General features: G+C 44.6%; 3 protein-coding genes across 6 annotated transcripts in view; 1 reads left to right on the forward strand and 2 right to left on the reverse strand.

The window, feature by feature from the left end:
* The window catches only part of rdm1 (RAD52 motif containing 1), a 4633-nt gene extending 4461 nt beyond the window's left edge, over positions 1-172 (reverse strand). The window contains exon 1 of the mRNA XM_027276287.1: positions 116-172. The gene's annotated coding sequence lies outside the window, so the exon portion shown is untranslated. The remainder of the gene's footprint in view (positions 1-115) is intronic.
* A 1169-nt stretch (positions 173-1341) lies between these two features.
* On the forward strand, positions 1342-5340 carry LOC109138476 (interferon a3). Of its 2 annotated transcripts, XM_027276289.1 has the most exons (6): positions 1342-2503; positions 2645-2864; positions 3341-3415; positions 3916-4068; positions 4289-4366; positions 5016-5340. In XM_027276289.1, the coding sequence occupies exons 2-6, from the start codon at positions 2661-2663 to the stop codon at positions 5154-5156; spliced, it is 651 nt and encodes a 216-aa protein (XP_027132090.1). In that variant the 5' UTR covers positions 1342-2503; positions 2645-2660; the 3' UTR covers positions 5157-5340. The 2 variants fall into 2 exon arrangements, with proteins under 2 accessions (XP_027132090.1, XP_027132089.1); XM_027276288.1 differs by having other exon boundaries at positions 1342-2864.
* A 1016-nt stretch (positions 5341-6356) lies between these two features.
* LOC104935822 (hypothetical protein) lies at positions 6357-13502 on the reverse strand. Of its 3 annotated transcripts, XM_027276315.1 has the most exons (5): positions 13327-13415; positions 12752-12824; positions 10757-11513; positions 10464-10633; positions 6357-7502 (listed from the first exon to the last, which is right to left on the reverse strand). In XM_027276315.1, the coding sequence occupies exons 3-5, from the start codon at positions 11489-11491 to the stop codon at positions 6623-6625; spliced, it is 1785 nt and encodes a 594-aa protein (XP_027132116.1). In that variant the 5' UTR covers positions 11492-11513; positions 12752-12824; positions 13327-13415; the 3' UTR covers positions 6357-6622. The 3 variants fall into 3 exon arrangements, with proteins under 3 accessions (XP_027132116.1, XP_027132115.1, XP_027132117.1); XM_027276314.1 differs by lacking the exon at positions 12752-12824 and having other exon boundaries at positions 13327-13502; XM_027276316.1 differs by lacking the exons at positions 12752-12824; positions 13327-13415 and having other exon boundaries at positions 10757-11186; positions 11266-11405.
* Between the last annotated feature and the right edge of the window lie 1245 nt (positions 13503-14747).

Below are 14747 nucleotides of genomic sequence, written 5' to 3' on the forward strand. Positions count from 1 at the left end.
GAACATAACCAGTGTCGTTACTTAAAGTCAAACTAGAGAAGCACGTACCTGTCGGTACCTGTCGTTACCTGTCGTTACCGTCGTCTCTGTCGGTACCTGTCGATCATCTGCGGTACTGTCGGTTACCTGTCGGTACCTGTCGTCATCTGTTCGGTTACCTGTCGGACCTGTCATCTGTCGGTTACCTTCGGTTACCTGGACGTTATCCGCTCGTGCTTCCACTCGACGTCGCTTCTGTCTCCAAACAAACACGAGTTCCCGCGCTTCCGCTGAGGGGCAGGGTCGGCACCATAACCAATGAGCATGCAGAGGAGTGTGACGACATCTCCGTCGGGCCACATCCGGAGTATAGAGATAATTAGATTATATATAGTAATTTTATTATTATATTATATATATATATGATTATATTTATATTATATATATTAATTATATATATTATATTATATTAATTATATGTTTGTTTATATTATATTATATTAATATATTATCATTAAATTACTTATGATTATAGGTATTGTATGATATTATATTGTAGATTATAGATTAATTATATTAATATATTATATTATATTATATTATACTGTATATTGTATTGTTGTATTATATGTCATCCTAAAAACATTTAATACAGACTGGTGTTATGATTATTATTAGTAGAAGTCGTAGTATTTCTTCCTGATGTCTGAGTTCATTCATTTGTTTTGTTTTTAAACCTCATGGATGATGTAATCAGCGATGACATCACAGCCTTACGTCATCAGTGACAGTTTTGTTTTGGACCAGAAAGAGAAAACGAGGCTGACGTCATCTGAGAGTCAGACAGACAGGAAACAGGAAAGATCGTGCCTTCGAATTAAAAGCACAGCAGTTACAAGTTAAGACTTTCATCGGCAGTGATCTTTCTGTCACGTGTCTTCAGTATGTTGTTGTCACGCTGATGTCACGCTGATGTCACACGCAGACTGTCTGTTTTACATCCGGTCAGTAAAAAACGGATTTGTTGCTAAAGAGAAGAAGTGTGCTTTTATTTTGTAAAGCTGTGTGTGACTTCCTGTGAAGTGTATAGTCTGAGGCGGAAAATGAAAGTGAACGGACTTCCCCACATGAACACACACACACACACACACACACAAAGCATAAACACACACACACACACACACACACAAAACATAAACACACACACACACACACACACACACACACACACACACACACACACGCACACACACACACAAAGCATAAACACACACACACAAAACACACACACACACACACACACACAAAACATACATACACACACACACAAAGCACACACACACAAAACACACACACACACACACACACACACACAAAACATACACACACACACACACAAAGCACACACACACAAAACATACACACACACACAAAGCTCCACTAAACGACTCATTGATTATATGATATATGAATATTGATTAAAGGCTTTTTGTTTTGTTCATTTCGACGTCCTGACAGACATCTGATGGACGTAACGTGGAGACATCTGATGGACGTAACGTGGAGACATCTGATGGACGTAACGTGGAGACATCTGATGACGTAACGTGGAGACATCTGATGGACGTAACGTAGAGACATCTGATGACGTAACGTGGAGACACCTGATGGACGTAACGTAGAGATATCTGATGGACGTAACGTAGAGACATCTGATGGACGTAATGTGGAGACATCTGATGGATGTAACGTGGAGATCTCTGATGACGTAACGTGGAGACATCTGATGGACGTAACGTGGAGATCTCTTATGGACGTAACGTGGAGACATCTGATGGACGTAACGTGGAGACATCTGATGGACGTAACGTGGAGATCTCTGATGGAGGGAAGGCTGGCCCGTGTGGTCCAGTCCAACAGACGAGCTGCTGAAGAAGTTCATGCAGGTTCTGGTAGAAAGCTGTCAAAACATAAAGTCCATCACAGACCGGTCAGGGTGTCCACGCTGACCGTCCACTGCTCAAAGACCCAACAATCAGCATCAGAACCGGACCACACAGCGAAGGAAGAAGGTGTTCTGGTCTGATGGGTCAGGTCTTCTTTCCCGGGGCGTGGGGATCACAGGATGCATGATAGGAAGAAGGTGAGCGGGTGGAGGCTATGATGTTTGGACCATGTTCTGCTGGGAAAGCTCGGGTCCTGCTTTCACATGGACGTCACTTTGACACGTCACACAAAGCTAACAGCTAACATGTTCAGGAACATTTGAGGAACACAGCGACCGGTTCAAGGTGTCGACTCGGTCCAGATTACCCAGAACTTAATTTAACCGAACATCTGTGGGACGAGCCAGACGAACAAGTCCGATCCATGGAGAAACACCTCCAAACTCCCAGGACTTAAAGGATCTGCTGCCAACGTCTCAGAGACAGAACCACACCAGTCAGAGGTCTGAGGAGTCCGGACGGGTCGAGTCCGGATGGGTCAGAGGAGTCCAGGCCTGCATAGGTCAGGGCTTTGAATGGTAAAAGACTGGTGGTCATAATGTTTTGGCTGCTTGGTGACACACAGTCAGGCAGTGTGGAAAGTGAGAGTAGAAAACACTTTGGGAATTTCACTCTTTCTGATCTCTGATCTGTTTTCTGTTTCCTGTCTGGAATAAAAGTCTGACATCCAGCAGCATGTTGGAGACACAAAGCAAAGCTCACTCAGTACACACCACCATCTTCATCATCTTCGTCATCTTCGGCATCTTCATCATGGTTAACTGGACCGGCGTGCTCTTCGTCCTCTGTGGGACCCTCCTGACTCCTGCACTCTGCTGTGATTGGCTCAGACACTACGGTCACCTGAGCAACGACTCATTGACTCTCCTCCAGCAGATGGTGAGTACAACAACAGCGCCGCTGACTCCAGGTCCTGGAAGACATTCCAGGGCTCCTTGAAGAGACTCCAGGCTCTCTGTTTGTGAGGTCCTTGAGAGGTCCTTGAAAGGGTTTTAGGAGGTCACAGCATATATATATGTATATTTATCTAATATTCATATATATAATATATCGCTATATTATATTATATAATATCTACTATTATATATATTATTTTATTATATATAGCTATATATATATATATTATCTATATCTGTAAACAGACTAAATTATATAAACAGACTATATGTTTACACATATGAACGTATGTTAAACAGACTATATGTTTACACATATGAACGTATGTTAAACAGACTATATGTTTACACATATGAACATATATTAAACAGACTATATGTCTAACTATTATATGTTTGCATATATTGTGAAGTGTGATGTGCTGAAATAAAGTCTGTTCTTGTATCTTCATGTTTCAGGGCGGTCAGTGGACTGGACAGGAGTGTCGAGTTCCCTTTCCAAGAAAAATCTACAGAGACATATATAAGGCTGAGGTAACTTTACTTTTTACTTTAGTGTACTTTACTCTACTCTACTTTATTCTGCTCTACTCTACTCTACCTCACTCTACTTGACTTTATTCTACTCTACTCTACTTTATTCTACTCTACTTCACTCTACTTTACTTTACTTTACTATACTCTACTTTATTCTACTTTATTCTACTCTACTCTACTCTACTCTACCTCACTCTACTTGACTTTACTATACTCTACTTTACTCTACTTTATTCTACTTTACTCTACTCTACTCTACCTCACTCTGCTTTACTTTATTCTACTCTACTTTATTCCACTTTACTCTACTCTACCTCGCTCTACTTTACTTTACTTTATTCTACTTTACTTTACTCTACTTTACTTTATTCTACTTTACTCTACTCTGCCTCATTCTACTTGACTTTACTCCACTTTATTCTACTCTATTTTACTTTACTTGACTTTTCTTTACTCTATTCTCCTTTACTTCACTAACAACCTGTCTCTCTCTCCAGGTGCAGTCCCAGTTGGTTTTCATCAGAGACAGTCTGAAGCTGATTTCTGGTCTCTATCACCATGACAACCTCACCTCTGCTTCCTGGGACACCGTCAAGACCGAACACTTCCTGATAAGCATCCACAGACAGACAGAAGAACTCAACACCTGTGTGAGTAGACAGACAGGCAGACAGACAGACAGACAGACACAGAAACAGACAGACAGACAGACAGACAGACAAACAGACACAGAAACAGACAGACAGACAGACAGACGGACAGACAGACAGACAGACAAACAGACACAAAAACAGACAGACAGACAGACAGACAGACAGATCCCTCCGTGTCTTCATTGTTTTTCAGTATATCTTCTGTCTTTGTCTTCAGGTGTTGGCGAACAAGACGTCCAACAGCAGTCTGAGAAAGTACTACAGGAGACTGGCCAGGAGTACTCTGCACTGCACTGTGAGTACTGCTGTAGTACTGACTGTAGTTCTGTGTGTAGTAGAGACTGTAGTACTGTGTGTAGTACTGACTGTAGTTATGTGTGTAGTAGTGACTGTAGCACTGTGTGTAGTAGAGACTGTAGCACTGTGTGTAGTAGAGACTGTAGTTCTGTGTGTAGTAGTGACTGTAGCACTGTGTGTAGTAGTGACTGTAGCACTGTGTGTAGTAGTGACTGTAGCACTGTGTGTAGTAGAGACTGTAGCACTGTGTGTAGTAGTGACTGTAGCACTGTGTGTAGTAGTGACTGTAGCACTGTGTGTAGTAGAGACTGTAGTACTGTGTGTAGTAGTGACTGTAGCACTGTGTGTAGTAGTGACTGTAGCACTGTGTGTAGTAGAGACTGTAGCACTGTGTGTAGTAGTGACTGTAGCACTGTGTGTAGTAGTGACTGTAGCACTGTGTGTAGTAGAGACTGTAGTACTGTGTGTAGTAGTGACTGTAGTTCTGTGTGTAGTACTGACTGTAGTACTGTGTGTAGTAGTGACTGTAGTACTGACTGTAGTTCTGTGTGTAGTACTGACTATAGTACTGTGTGTAGTAGTGACTGTAGTTCTGTGTGTAGTAGTGACTGTAGTACTGACTGTAGTACTGTGTGTACTGTGTACAGGGTGGCAGTCCTGCGTCGTGGGAGCTGATCAGGAAACAGACCAAACTGCACCTGGATCAGTTGGACCTGCTGGTGGAGTGCATCAAGAGTTCATCTGCCGCCTGCAGGAGGCGCTCTGCAGCGAGTGGACGGCAGCACTGACTGTTCAGAGTGTTTCACTGATTCTGTCTCTCTGTGAGAGTTTGTCTTCTATTTCACTCAGGTTTTTTATTTATTGATGGACACACCGCTCGTCATATTTATTATTATTATATTTATTTATTTAATTTTTTTATAAACTGTACTTTATACTGTACTGTATATTTGTGATAACTGACAAAATAAAGATGCTTCACGCTCGTCTGGACTTTGTGTTTGATGAAATGTCAGGCTGCTGCCCTCTGATTGGTGGATGATGTCATTATCTTCTTCTGGCTTTCTGATTGGAGAATTTGGCGCCACCTGCTGCTGACCTCATGTTGACAATATGACAGAAAAAAAGTGTTTTGAATATTTCTGCTCATTTGTGATTTTATTTTTGTTACAAACTCAGATTCACACAGGAGACTCGTCAGAGGGATTAACATGGAAGATGCAGGACACACACCTGTAACTTCATGAGAGAGGAGGAGAGGAGGAGAGGAGAGAGAGGAGAGAGGAGGAGAGGAGAGAGAAGGAGAGGAGGACAGAGGAGAGAGAGGAGAGAGGAGGAGAGGAGAGGAGAGAGCAGGAGAGGAGGAGAGGAGAGAGAAGGAGAGGAGGACAGAGGAGAGAGAGGAGAGAGGAGGACAGAGGAGAGAGAAGGAGAGGAGAGAGCAGGAGAGGAGGAGGTGAGGAGGAGGGGAGAGGAGAGAGCAGGAGAGGAGAGAGAAGGAGAGGAGGACAGAGGAGAGAGAGGAGAGAGGACGAGAGGAGAGAGCAGGAGAGGAGGAGGGGAGAGGAGAGAGGAGGAGAGGAGAGTGACAGCCACATGAAGCGATAGAGCCGTCTTGTGTGTTAGTCTGGTGGATGTGTTGATTCCCTGTCGGATCAGCTGTCTCAGAGATGCCGGTTCTGGTGGAGCAAAGTCCGACTCTGACCGACTGAATAACTAACTTTAAAAGCTTCGGTACCGTGAGTACCCGGTGTGCATTTTTGTTGCTGCACCGCGATGAGAGACGCTGGTTATTTCTGAGTTGTTGTTTTGTGGAGGCGCATGAACTGGACTGAACTGTTCTATTGTGGAATATTTGTGTGTGTGACTGAACTATTTTTTTGTTCTGTTTTATTTAACTCTGTCAGACGCCGACATTATTCCTGACTGATGATTGTAATATTGATGAGCTAAAGAAGTGGTCGGATGATAAATGAATAAGTCAAAGAAAAACAGAAACAAATGTTTTATAAACAACTCAAAGGAAACACACGTTCTTCCATGATCACACCTTCTCTGTCCATAAAACAAAGTGTGACATATGAGACGTTCATGTTCTGTCACGTCATCCTCCCTCCATACATGACAGTATTAAAAGAATACACAGGTATAGAAAAATAAAACTGAATGAATCAAAACTAAGCCACCAAAAAACTTAATATTTAAAGAAACAAGCTAAATATGTCTAAACTATGTGATCGTGTTCAGATGATCTCTACCCAAACAGATTTTTCATGGCTCTGTACAGGTCGGTGTCTGTGTTTCTTTCCTGTGAGGTCTTCATTAACGTGTTGTCGATAGTGTAGGTGTACTGCTCCAAAATCTCAGGCCCAAAAAACGTGTTTTTATCTCTTCCCAGACAGGCAGCGAGATGGACAGTGGCTCGATACCTGGAGAAAAACAGCACCAGAGCCAGCGCCAATGTGACGACAAAGAACGGGATTTTCAGTGAGATCGCTCCTGGGACGATGAACGGGATGACGATACGGTTTCTCTCAGGTTGACCATGTTGGGCTTGTAGAAACTCAAAGCTTTTCCATGCACCGTCCTCTGATGATGTGATTGGACTGACAGAGATCTTTGGGATCAATCCTGCAGCCGCCCTCATCGAGTTCCAGCCAGAGGTCGAGCGGAGGGGCTGATGGCCATTGCTAGGAACTGAACAGCCTCTTTGTGCACAGACGAACATCCTGTGCCAAGGCCGTATGCTTCCTGTAGCAATCCCATATGCTACACCACCATTAATGAGACAGTTCCAGGGGGAATACAGGAGCACATCTTTGATGGTGGGCAGAGGAAGCAGAGTTCGGGCTGACATCATGAACCCATCAATCCCTCCATGTGCCACAAAGATGATGTCGATTTCCCCACAGTCCATCTTCTTCTTTTTCTTATCAAGCTCCTTTTTCACGTAATTAAACATGTCAACAAGATAGAAGAACTCCACAGAGAATACATTTTCTCTCAACCAGTTCTTGACATCTGGATCTTGACACTGTTCCATTGCAAACTCCATCAGTTTATTTTGATCCTCATAGGTCCTGTCCCTGTTTTCAATGCAGCACTTCACTCTGGCTAACTTCTGAAGCATTTCTCTGGAGGAGGAATTAGAAAAAGACACATCTTAGTCATATTTTGTCAACAAGTTTAAGTTTTCAGGGCTGTAAAAGAAACTTTACAAACTCCCCTGCAGTTTCTTGTTAACAGAAGATATCCTAACTGGACCTTTGAAAAAGTGATCACAAGATTTGGGAAGGACAAGACTGTCGGTGAAAAGAAGGACAGACAGAACAACATCGTCATCTCCTCCCAGTGTTCTTCAGACCCAGCAACACCCTCAGACAGAAACTGGTACATCCTAAAGACCGCACACCTCACGCCCAGAACAGTAATCTGGTGTACGCTGTCCACTGCAGTGAGGAGTGCACAGACCTTTACATCAGACTGAAGTCAGGCTGAAGTCAGACTCAGACTGAAGTCAGGCTGAAGTCAGACTCAGGCTGAAGTCAGGCTGAAGTCAGACTCAGACTGAAGTCAGGCTGAAGTCAGACTCAGACTAAATGTCAGACTCAGGCTGAAGTCAGACTCAGACTGAAGTCAGGCTGAAGTCAGACTCAGACTGAAGTCAGGCTGAAGTCAGACTCAGACTGAAGTCAGGCTGAAGTCAGACTCAGACTGAAGTCAGGCTGAAGTCAGACTCAGACTGAAGTCAGGCTGAAGTCAGACTCAGACTGAAGTCAGGCTGAAGTCAGACTCAGACTGAAGTCAGGCTGAAGTCAGACTCAGACTGAAGTCAGGCTGAAGTCAGACTCAGACTGAAGTCAGGCTGAAGTCAGACTCAGACTGAAGTCAGGCTGAAGTCAGACTCAGACTGAAGTCAGGCTGAAGTCAGACTCAGACTGAAGTCAGGCTGAAGTCAGACTCAGACTGAAGTCAGGCTGAAGTCAGACTCAGACTGAAGTCAGGCTGAAGTCAGACTCAGACTGAAGTCAGGCTGAAGTCAGACTCAGACTGAAGTCAGGCTGAAGTCAGACTCAGACTGAAGTCAGGCTGAAGTCAGACTCAGACTGAAGTCAGGCTGAAGTCAGACTCAGACTGAAGTCAGGCTGAAGTCAGACTCAGACTGAAGTCAGGCTGAAGTCAGACTCAGACTGAAGTCAGACTCAGACTGAAGTCAGGCTGAAGTCAGACTCAGACTGAAGTCAGACTCAGACTGAAGTCAGACTGAAGTCAGACTCAGGCTGAAGTCAGACTCAGACTGAAGTCAGACTCAGACTGAAGTCAGACTCAGACTGAAGTCAGACTCAGACTGAAGTCAGACTCAGACTGAAGTCAGACTCAGGCTGAAGTCAGACTCAGACTGAAGTCAGACTCAGACTGAAGTCAGACTCAGACTGAAGTCAGACTCAGACTGAAGTCAGACTCAGACTGAAGTCAGACTCAGACTGAAGTCAGACTCAGACTGAAGTCAGACTCAGACTGAAGTCAGACTCAGACTGAAGTCAGACTCAGACTGAAGTCAGACTCAGACTGAAGTCAGACTCAGACTGAAGTCAGACTCAGACTGAAGTCAGACTCAGACTGAAGTCAGACTCAGACTGAAGTCAGACTCAGACTGAAGTCAGACTCAGGCTGAAGTCAGACTCAGACTGAAGTCAGACTCAGGCTGAAGTCAGACTCAGACTGAAGTCAGACTCAGGCTGAAGTCAGACTCAGACTGAAGTCAGACTCAGGCTGAAGTCAGACTCAGACTGAAGTCAGACTCAGGCTGAAGTCAGACTCAGACTGAAGTCAGACTCAGGCTGAAGTCAGACTCAGACTGAAGTCAGACTCAGGCTGAAGTCAGACTCAGACTGAAGTCAGACTCAGGCTGAAGTCAGACTCAGACTGAAGTCAGACTCAGGCTGAAGTCAGACTCAGACTGAAGTCAGACTCAGGCTGAAGTCAGACTCAGACTGAAGTCAGACTCAGGCTGAAGTCAGACTCAGACTGAAGTCAGACTCAGGCTGAAGTCAGACTCAGACTGAAGTCAGACTCAGGCTGAAGTCAGACTCAGACTGAAGTCAGACTCAGGCTGAAGTCAGACTCAGACTGAAGTCAGACTCAGGCTGAAGTCAGACTCAGACTGAAGTCAGACTCAGGCTGAAGTCAGACTCAGACTGAAGTCAGACTCAGGCTGAAGTCAGACTCAGACTGAAGTCAGACTCAGGCTGAAGTCAGACTCAGACTGAAGTCAGACTCAGGCTGAAGTCAGACTCAGGCTGAAGTCAGACTCAGGCTGAAGTCAGACTCAGGCTGAAGTCAGACTCAGGCTGAAGTCAGACTGAAGTCAGGCTGAAGTCAGACTCAGGCTGAAGTCAGACTCAGACTGAAGTCAGACTCAGGCTGAAGTCAGACTCAGGCTGAAGTCAGACTCAGGCTGAAGTCAGACTCAGGCTGAAGTCAGACTCAGGCTGAAGTCAGACTCAGGCTGAAGTCAGACTCAGGCTGAAGTCAGACTCAGGCTGAAGTCAGACTCAGGCTGAAGTCAGACTCAGGCTGAAGTCAGACTCAGACTGAAGTCAGACTCAGGCTGAAGTCAGACTCAGGCTGAAGTCAGACTCAGGCTGAAGTCAGACTCAGGCTGAAGTCAGACTCAGGCTGAAGTCAGACTCAGGCTGAAGTCAGACTCAGGCTGAAGTCAGACTCAGGCTGAAGTCAGACTCAGACTGAAGTCAGACTCAGGCTGAAGTCAGGCTGAAGTCAAACTCAGACTGAAGTCAAACTCAGACTGAAGTCAGACTCAGGCTGAAGTCAGACTCAGACTGAAGTCAGGCTGAAGTGTGTGGAGGAGCAGACGACTCTCCAGGGCTTGGAGTTTAGACTGCAGTACCAATTTTCAACCATTAGATATTACACATAAGGTTGCATGCTGTTCCTTTAAATGTGATCCGTAGAAACAAAGTGACTACCCAGATGGACGTTAAAGTTTCTATGCTTCAATGACCATGAACACCAGTCAGTAAACTGACATGAACTCCAGCTGCTGTTCTCAGATCAGCAGAGGATCTTCATACCTCATGCTGTCAAACTGTTCTCTCAGTTTCCTGGTCATCTTTAGAATGGTGTCGGCTGTATCTCTCAGTGATTGGCTCGCTTCAGTCACATGATTCTTCTTGATCGCCTCTTTCCAGCTGTCAACCGCCTCAGGAAGTGCAAACGCCAGTCCAACAGCTCCGCCCACCACCTGATGATGAATATGATCAATGCATGATTTATTTGAAATATTATCAGACTGATAGACTCAAGATAAACTCATGAACATGTATCAAGATCAGAAAAACTATACGTGTATGTTACTGAATCTTACCATGGCGCCTCCTTTAAAGGCAGTTTTAACTCCAGTTGTTGACATCTGTTTGATCATTTGTTTGGTTCCTTCAGCAATCAAAAGTTTAGAACCTTTCCCGCTGCTTCGAAATGCGAAAAATGCTAAAATACCGACAAATACATTTATCATTATGATCATGGAGCTTTGGTTGAGCTGCATGTTCATGCCTTGATAAGCTGAACGCTGCAACATGTCATGAAGTATGCTGACGTCGATCTCCATCTTCAGTCCACTTCGTCTGGCCATGGCTCCCAGAAGTTCAGTCATGACGCCTCGGTCCACTTCATCTGGATCTGCAGAGGGACTAACCTTCTTGATCTCTGCCTTCAGCTGATCAAACTGCTTCTGGATTCTTTGTGCAATGTCGTTGCTCTTCGCTTCTATCTTCTCAGCCTCTTTCATGGTGTCACTGGATACAAAGTGTTCAGTGAGTTTAGAAACCACAGATACGGTGACACCTACACCTGTATACACTCCTCCTAACAGACCTAAAAATGGAGCAGCTGCTCCGCCGGTGAACAAAGTGGCTGCGCCGGCACCGAGCAGACATGCAGCTCCAACCACGGACACTGAGTTGCCAACACATTCACCGGCGTTACATTTCTCCCTGAGTGACTCCAGCTCATCGGCCAGTTTCTTCAGCTGCCTTGCACAGCCCTCCCTCTGATCGATCCAGGAGGACATCAGCTCCAGCAGCAGGTCAGCGGTGGCCATGATGGAGACAGTGAGATCAAGTCTGAAAGAAGACAGAGGACAGATTAGAGGACAAATAATCCATGTCCATGACAACAGAACAAACCACCTGCTGACAAAGACCATGAAATACAAGTGAGAGTTGAAAGAATGGAGAGGTTGTTTCTATCATACAGTGGTCTTGTCTGCCAGCTTGTGACTAAAACAAACGCTGTTAGTTCATGGTTGGCCTCTTGTCTGCCAAACCTCGCTGCAACCTGTTGTGTGGTCTTGCTTGCTGTGGCCTCCAAATAAACTTGCATATTGAGCTCATCTTCCTCGACTGATTGTTGAGAGCTGGCCCAGTATATTACAGATGGAACAGGTCATTATCAAATGAACGTTACCTGCCCCATCTAACCCCTCCCATCACATGTAAGAGACAAAAAAGAAAAAAACACAGAAACACTAAACAAACAAAACCATGTACTTCCTTTGGTCATCCGTTCATACAGTTACAAAGTGTAGAAGTACACTTATAGACTCTGACTGTTGAGAGCAGCCTAGAATGGCTGTTTCTGGGTCAGGAGGAAGATCATGCTGGTAAACATCAGAGTAACAACTGGTTACTGGTCCAGAACCAGAACATGTGAGCCAGTGTCCCATCAGATTGTTTGCATTTATTAGAGTGGTGATGAGGAAGGGTAGAATGAATGTAGTTTAGTAGTCTGTGTATGACCTTACAACCTCTGCAATAAACACACCACTGTCAGTCTCCCAGGCTGTCCTCAGGTGCTGGGACATTACATATGGTGACGAGGACTTTAAAGAGTCCCACTGCATGACTGGAAGTGTTTTGTGAAGAAGGCAACCAGCTTGTATTGGACAGGCTAACATGGCCATGCAAGAAGGTCGTGTGGATGAATGAGAATGAGTCAAGGAGCATTTAGATTCAAATGTGGCCGTGTGTCTGTGTAGCATTTTAACCAATTGTTGATTTAAGATATGAACATATGACATCAAATTTAAAAAATCTCTATGCTCAGAGATAGAGAGTCTAATCAAATTCAAACAACAGACCAAAGAAGAAGAAGTCGTCAAGGTTACGCCTTAAAAATAAACACAAAGTAGCTCCAAGTCCGTCTGACTGCTTTACTTCCTGTCAGAAGGACTTGCCCATGCTTGTCCTGGAGAGACTCCTCATACCGGAATTCCTGCATCTGTGTACGTTCCTGACAAACAGCTGAGCCTCACGGAAATAATGAGAGTAAAGTCTACGGGCATATAAAGAAACATGCTGACCTCAGATGAAGAGGTCAAAGTTCACATTGTGCTCTTTCTTTGCCCCCTTCGACACTCTGCAGTGACTCTTGGCCTGTCAGGTCCAAAGATACAAAAAGTCAAGCTCACCAGGGGGAAAGGACACGACGAGAAAATCCCAACAAAGCAAACAGAGATACAAACACTAAACACAAGAAGAGATTCAAACAGTCAACGAAGCGTACAGAACGAACATTGATCTGTAAAGAGTCATCTTTTAGTGTTCATCTGATTTTCTCCAGTTGAACAAAGGAAGTCAAAAGAATCCAAGAATGACGACGACACAGGACGATGGTTCAGATCCGTGAAGCTGGTTCATGTCACACAGTTTTTAGGAAGATTGTTCTTATTGTCAGAGAGTTGAAGACATGAATGGAGTGAGACGTTTGTTAAACACAGAGGAAGTCAATGAACGTTGTCTCAAGGCTCCATTTATGAATTATTATTACATATAAAGAAGCTTATACTTTAACAGCAGACGTTTACAGAATCCATGCAGATATTTAGAGAAAGATGAGCAGCACGAGAAGCAGACAGAGAAAAGAAGAGCTTCTTACCTGCAGCTGAAAGTTTGGAGAGGATCAGCTGGCTGGCTGGCTGGCTGGCTGGCTGGCTGGCTGTGAACTGTTTGTTCCTCTGACTGAGCTCACTGTCTTCTTCTCTGCTCTTTATACTGCAGCTCACTGTCTTCCTCTAAACCACGTGACTTGTTGTAAATGTACAGCTGCAGGTCAGAGTGCTGCAGGTTCTTATCTAACACGTACAGTATATGTTATCTGAGCCTTTGCTCATGCAGGGAGGGACCATAAGAACAAGAACACAATAGAAAACAATAGGCCAGTATAATGATATACAAATGTTATCGTAAATCTATAAATAATGACATCAACATGAAAGTGAAAGCACAAAGAGAGAAAACTAAAATAGAGGCGTAGAGGAGGAGCAGGAGGAGGAGTAAAGAAGGAGGAGTGGAGGAAGAGGAGGAGGAGAAGAAGGACCATTCTGTGTTTAACTGAGTTTCTTGTGTCGTGCTGACTCCAGATGTTTATGAGGAGGCCCGCTCCTCCTGCAGCTGGTTCCAGTATGTGGGCCTCATGTCTGGAGAACTTTAGGAACCACCTCTCTGTACTTGTTCTCCGTGTTCTCTATGTGTTTGTTCTCCATGTTTGTTCTCTCTGTGTTCTCTCCGTGTTCTCTCTGTGCTCTGTTCTGTGTGTTCTCTCAGTGTTCTCTCAGTGTTCTCTCAGTGTTCTCTCAGTGTTTGTCAGGTTCAGACAGACAACTGGACCCACAGAGCAGATCAGAGACTGACAGGTGTAGTGAGGCGGTTTATTGACAGTCCGGATACGGTACACAAAAGGCAGTCAGCGGGGCAGAAGTACAAAATCACGAGGCAGGAGGAAAGTCCAAGAACAGGCAAGGGTCAAGAATCCAGAACACGGAGCAGATAGGCAGAAGTACAGGACGCTAGGCAAAACGGGTCGAAGAAACAAACAGGGTTGGTACACGAGGAATCTATGATGAAAACGGCAGAGAGCTACTCACAAGGATGAAGACAATCTAACAAGGACACACTGGGAGAGACAGGCTTAAATACACATGAGGGGAGGAGCAAACGAGACACAGGTGAAAACAATGGCCAATCACAGGGAGAGACAGGCTTAAATACACATGAGGGGAGGAGCAAACGAGACACAGGTGAAAACAATGGCCAATCACAGGGAGTAAAGACACCAGGAAAGAACACAAAAAGGAAGTGAGGGAAAACAAAATAAAACAGGAAGTCTACCCACAAACTAAAAGCCTGACAGTGTTCTCAGTGTTCTCTCAGTGTTCTCTCAGTGTTCTCTCAGTGTTCTCTGTGTTCTCTCAGTGTTCTCAGTGTTCTCTCAGTGTTCTCTCAGTGTTCTCTCAGTGTTCTCATTGTTCTCTGTGTTCTCTCAGTGTTCTCAGTGTTCTCCGTGTTCTCTCAGTGTTC

This window comes from Larimichthys crocea, unplaced genomic scaffold, assembly GCF_000972845.2.
Source record: "Larimichthys crocea isolate SSNF unplaced genomic scaffold, L_crocea_2.0 scaffold33, whole genome shotgun sequence".
NCBI classification, from domain to species: domain Eukaryota; kingdom Metazoa; phylum Chordata; class Actinopteri; family Sciaenidae; genus Larimichthys; species Larimichthys crocea.

What these genes read in the sequence shown, in the direction of transcription:
- LOC104935822 (XM_027276314.1), bottom strand. Translation starts at nt 11,491, where the DNA reads ATGGCCACCGCTGACCTGCTGCTGGAGCTGATGTCCTCCTGGATCGAT. An exon ending in CCTTTAAAGGAGGCGCCATG is followed by an intron (nt 10,634 to 10,756) that starts GTAAGATTCAGT and finishes ATTCATCATCAG; the next exon opens with GTGGTGGGCGGAGCTGTTGG. An exon ending in GAACAGTTTGACAGCATGAG is followed by an intron (nt 7,503 to 10,463) that starts GTATGAAGATCC and finishes TTCCTCCTCCAG; the next exon opens with AGAAATGCTTCAGAAGTTAG.
- LOC109138476 (XM_027276288.1), top strand. Translation starts at nt 2,661, where the DNA reads ATGTTGGAGACACAAAGCAAAGCTCACTCAGTACACACCACCATCTTC. An exon ending in CAGAAGAACTCAACACCTGT is followed by an intron (nt 4,069 to 4,288) that starts GTGAGTAGACAG and finishes CTTTGTCTTCAG; the next exon opens with GTGTTGGCGAACAAGACGTC. An exon ending in GGAGTACTCTGCACTGCACT is followed by an intron (nt 4,367 to 5,015) that starts GTGAGTACTGCT and finishes TACTGTGTACAG; the next exon opens with GGTGGCAGTCCTGCGTCGTG.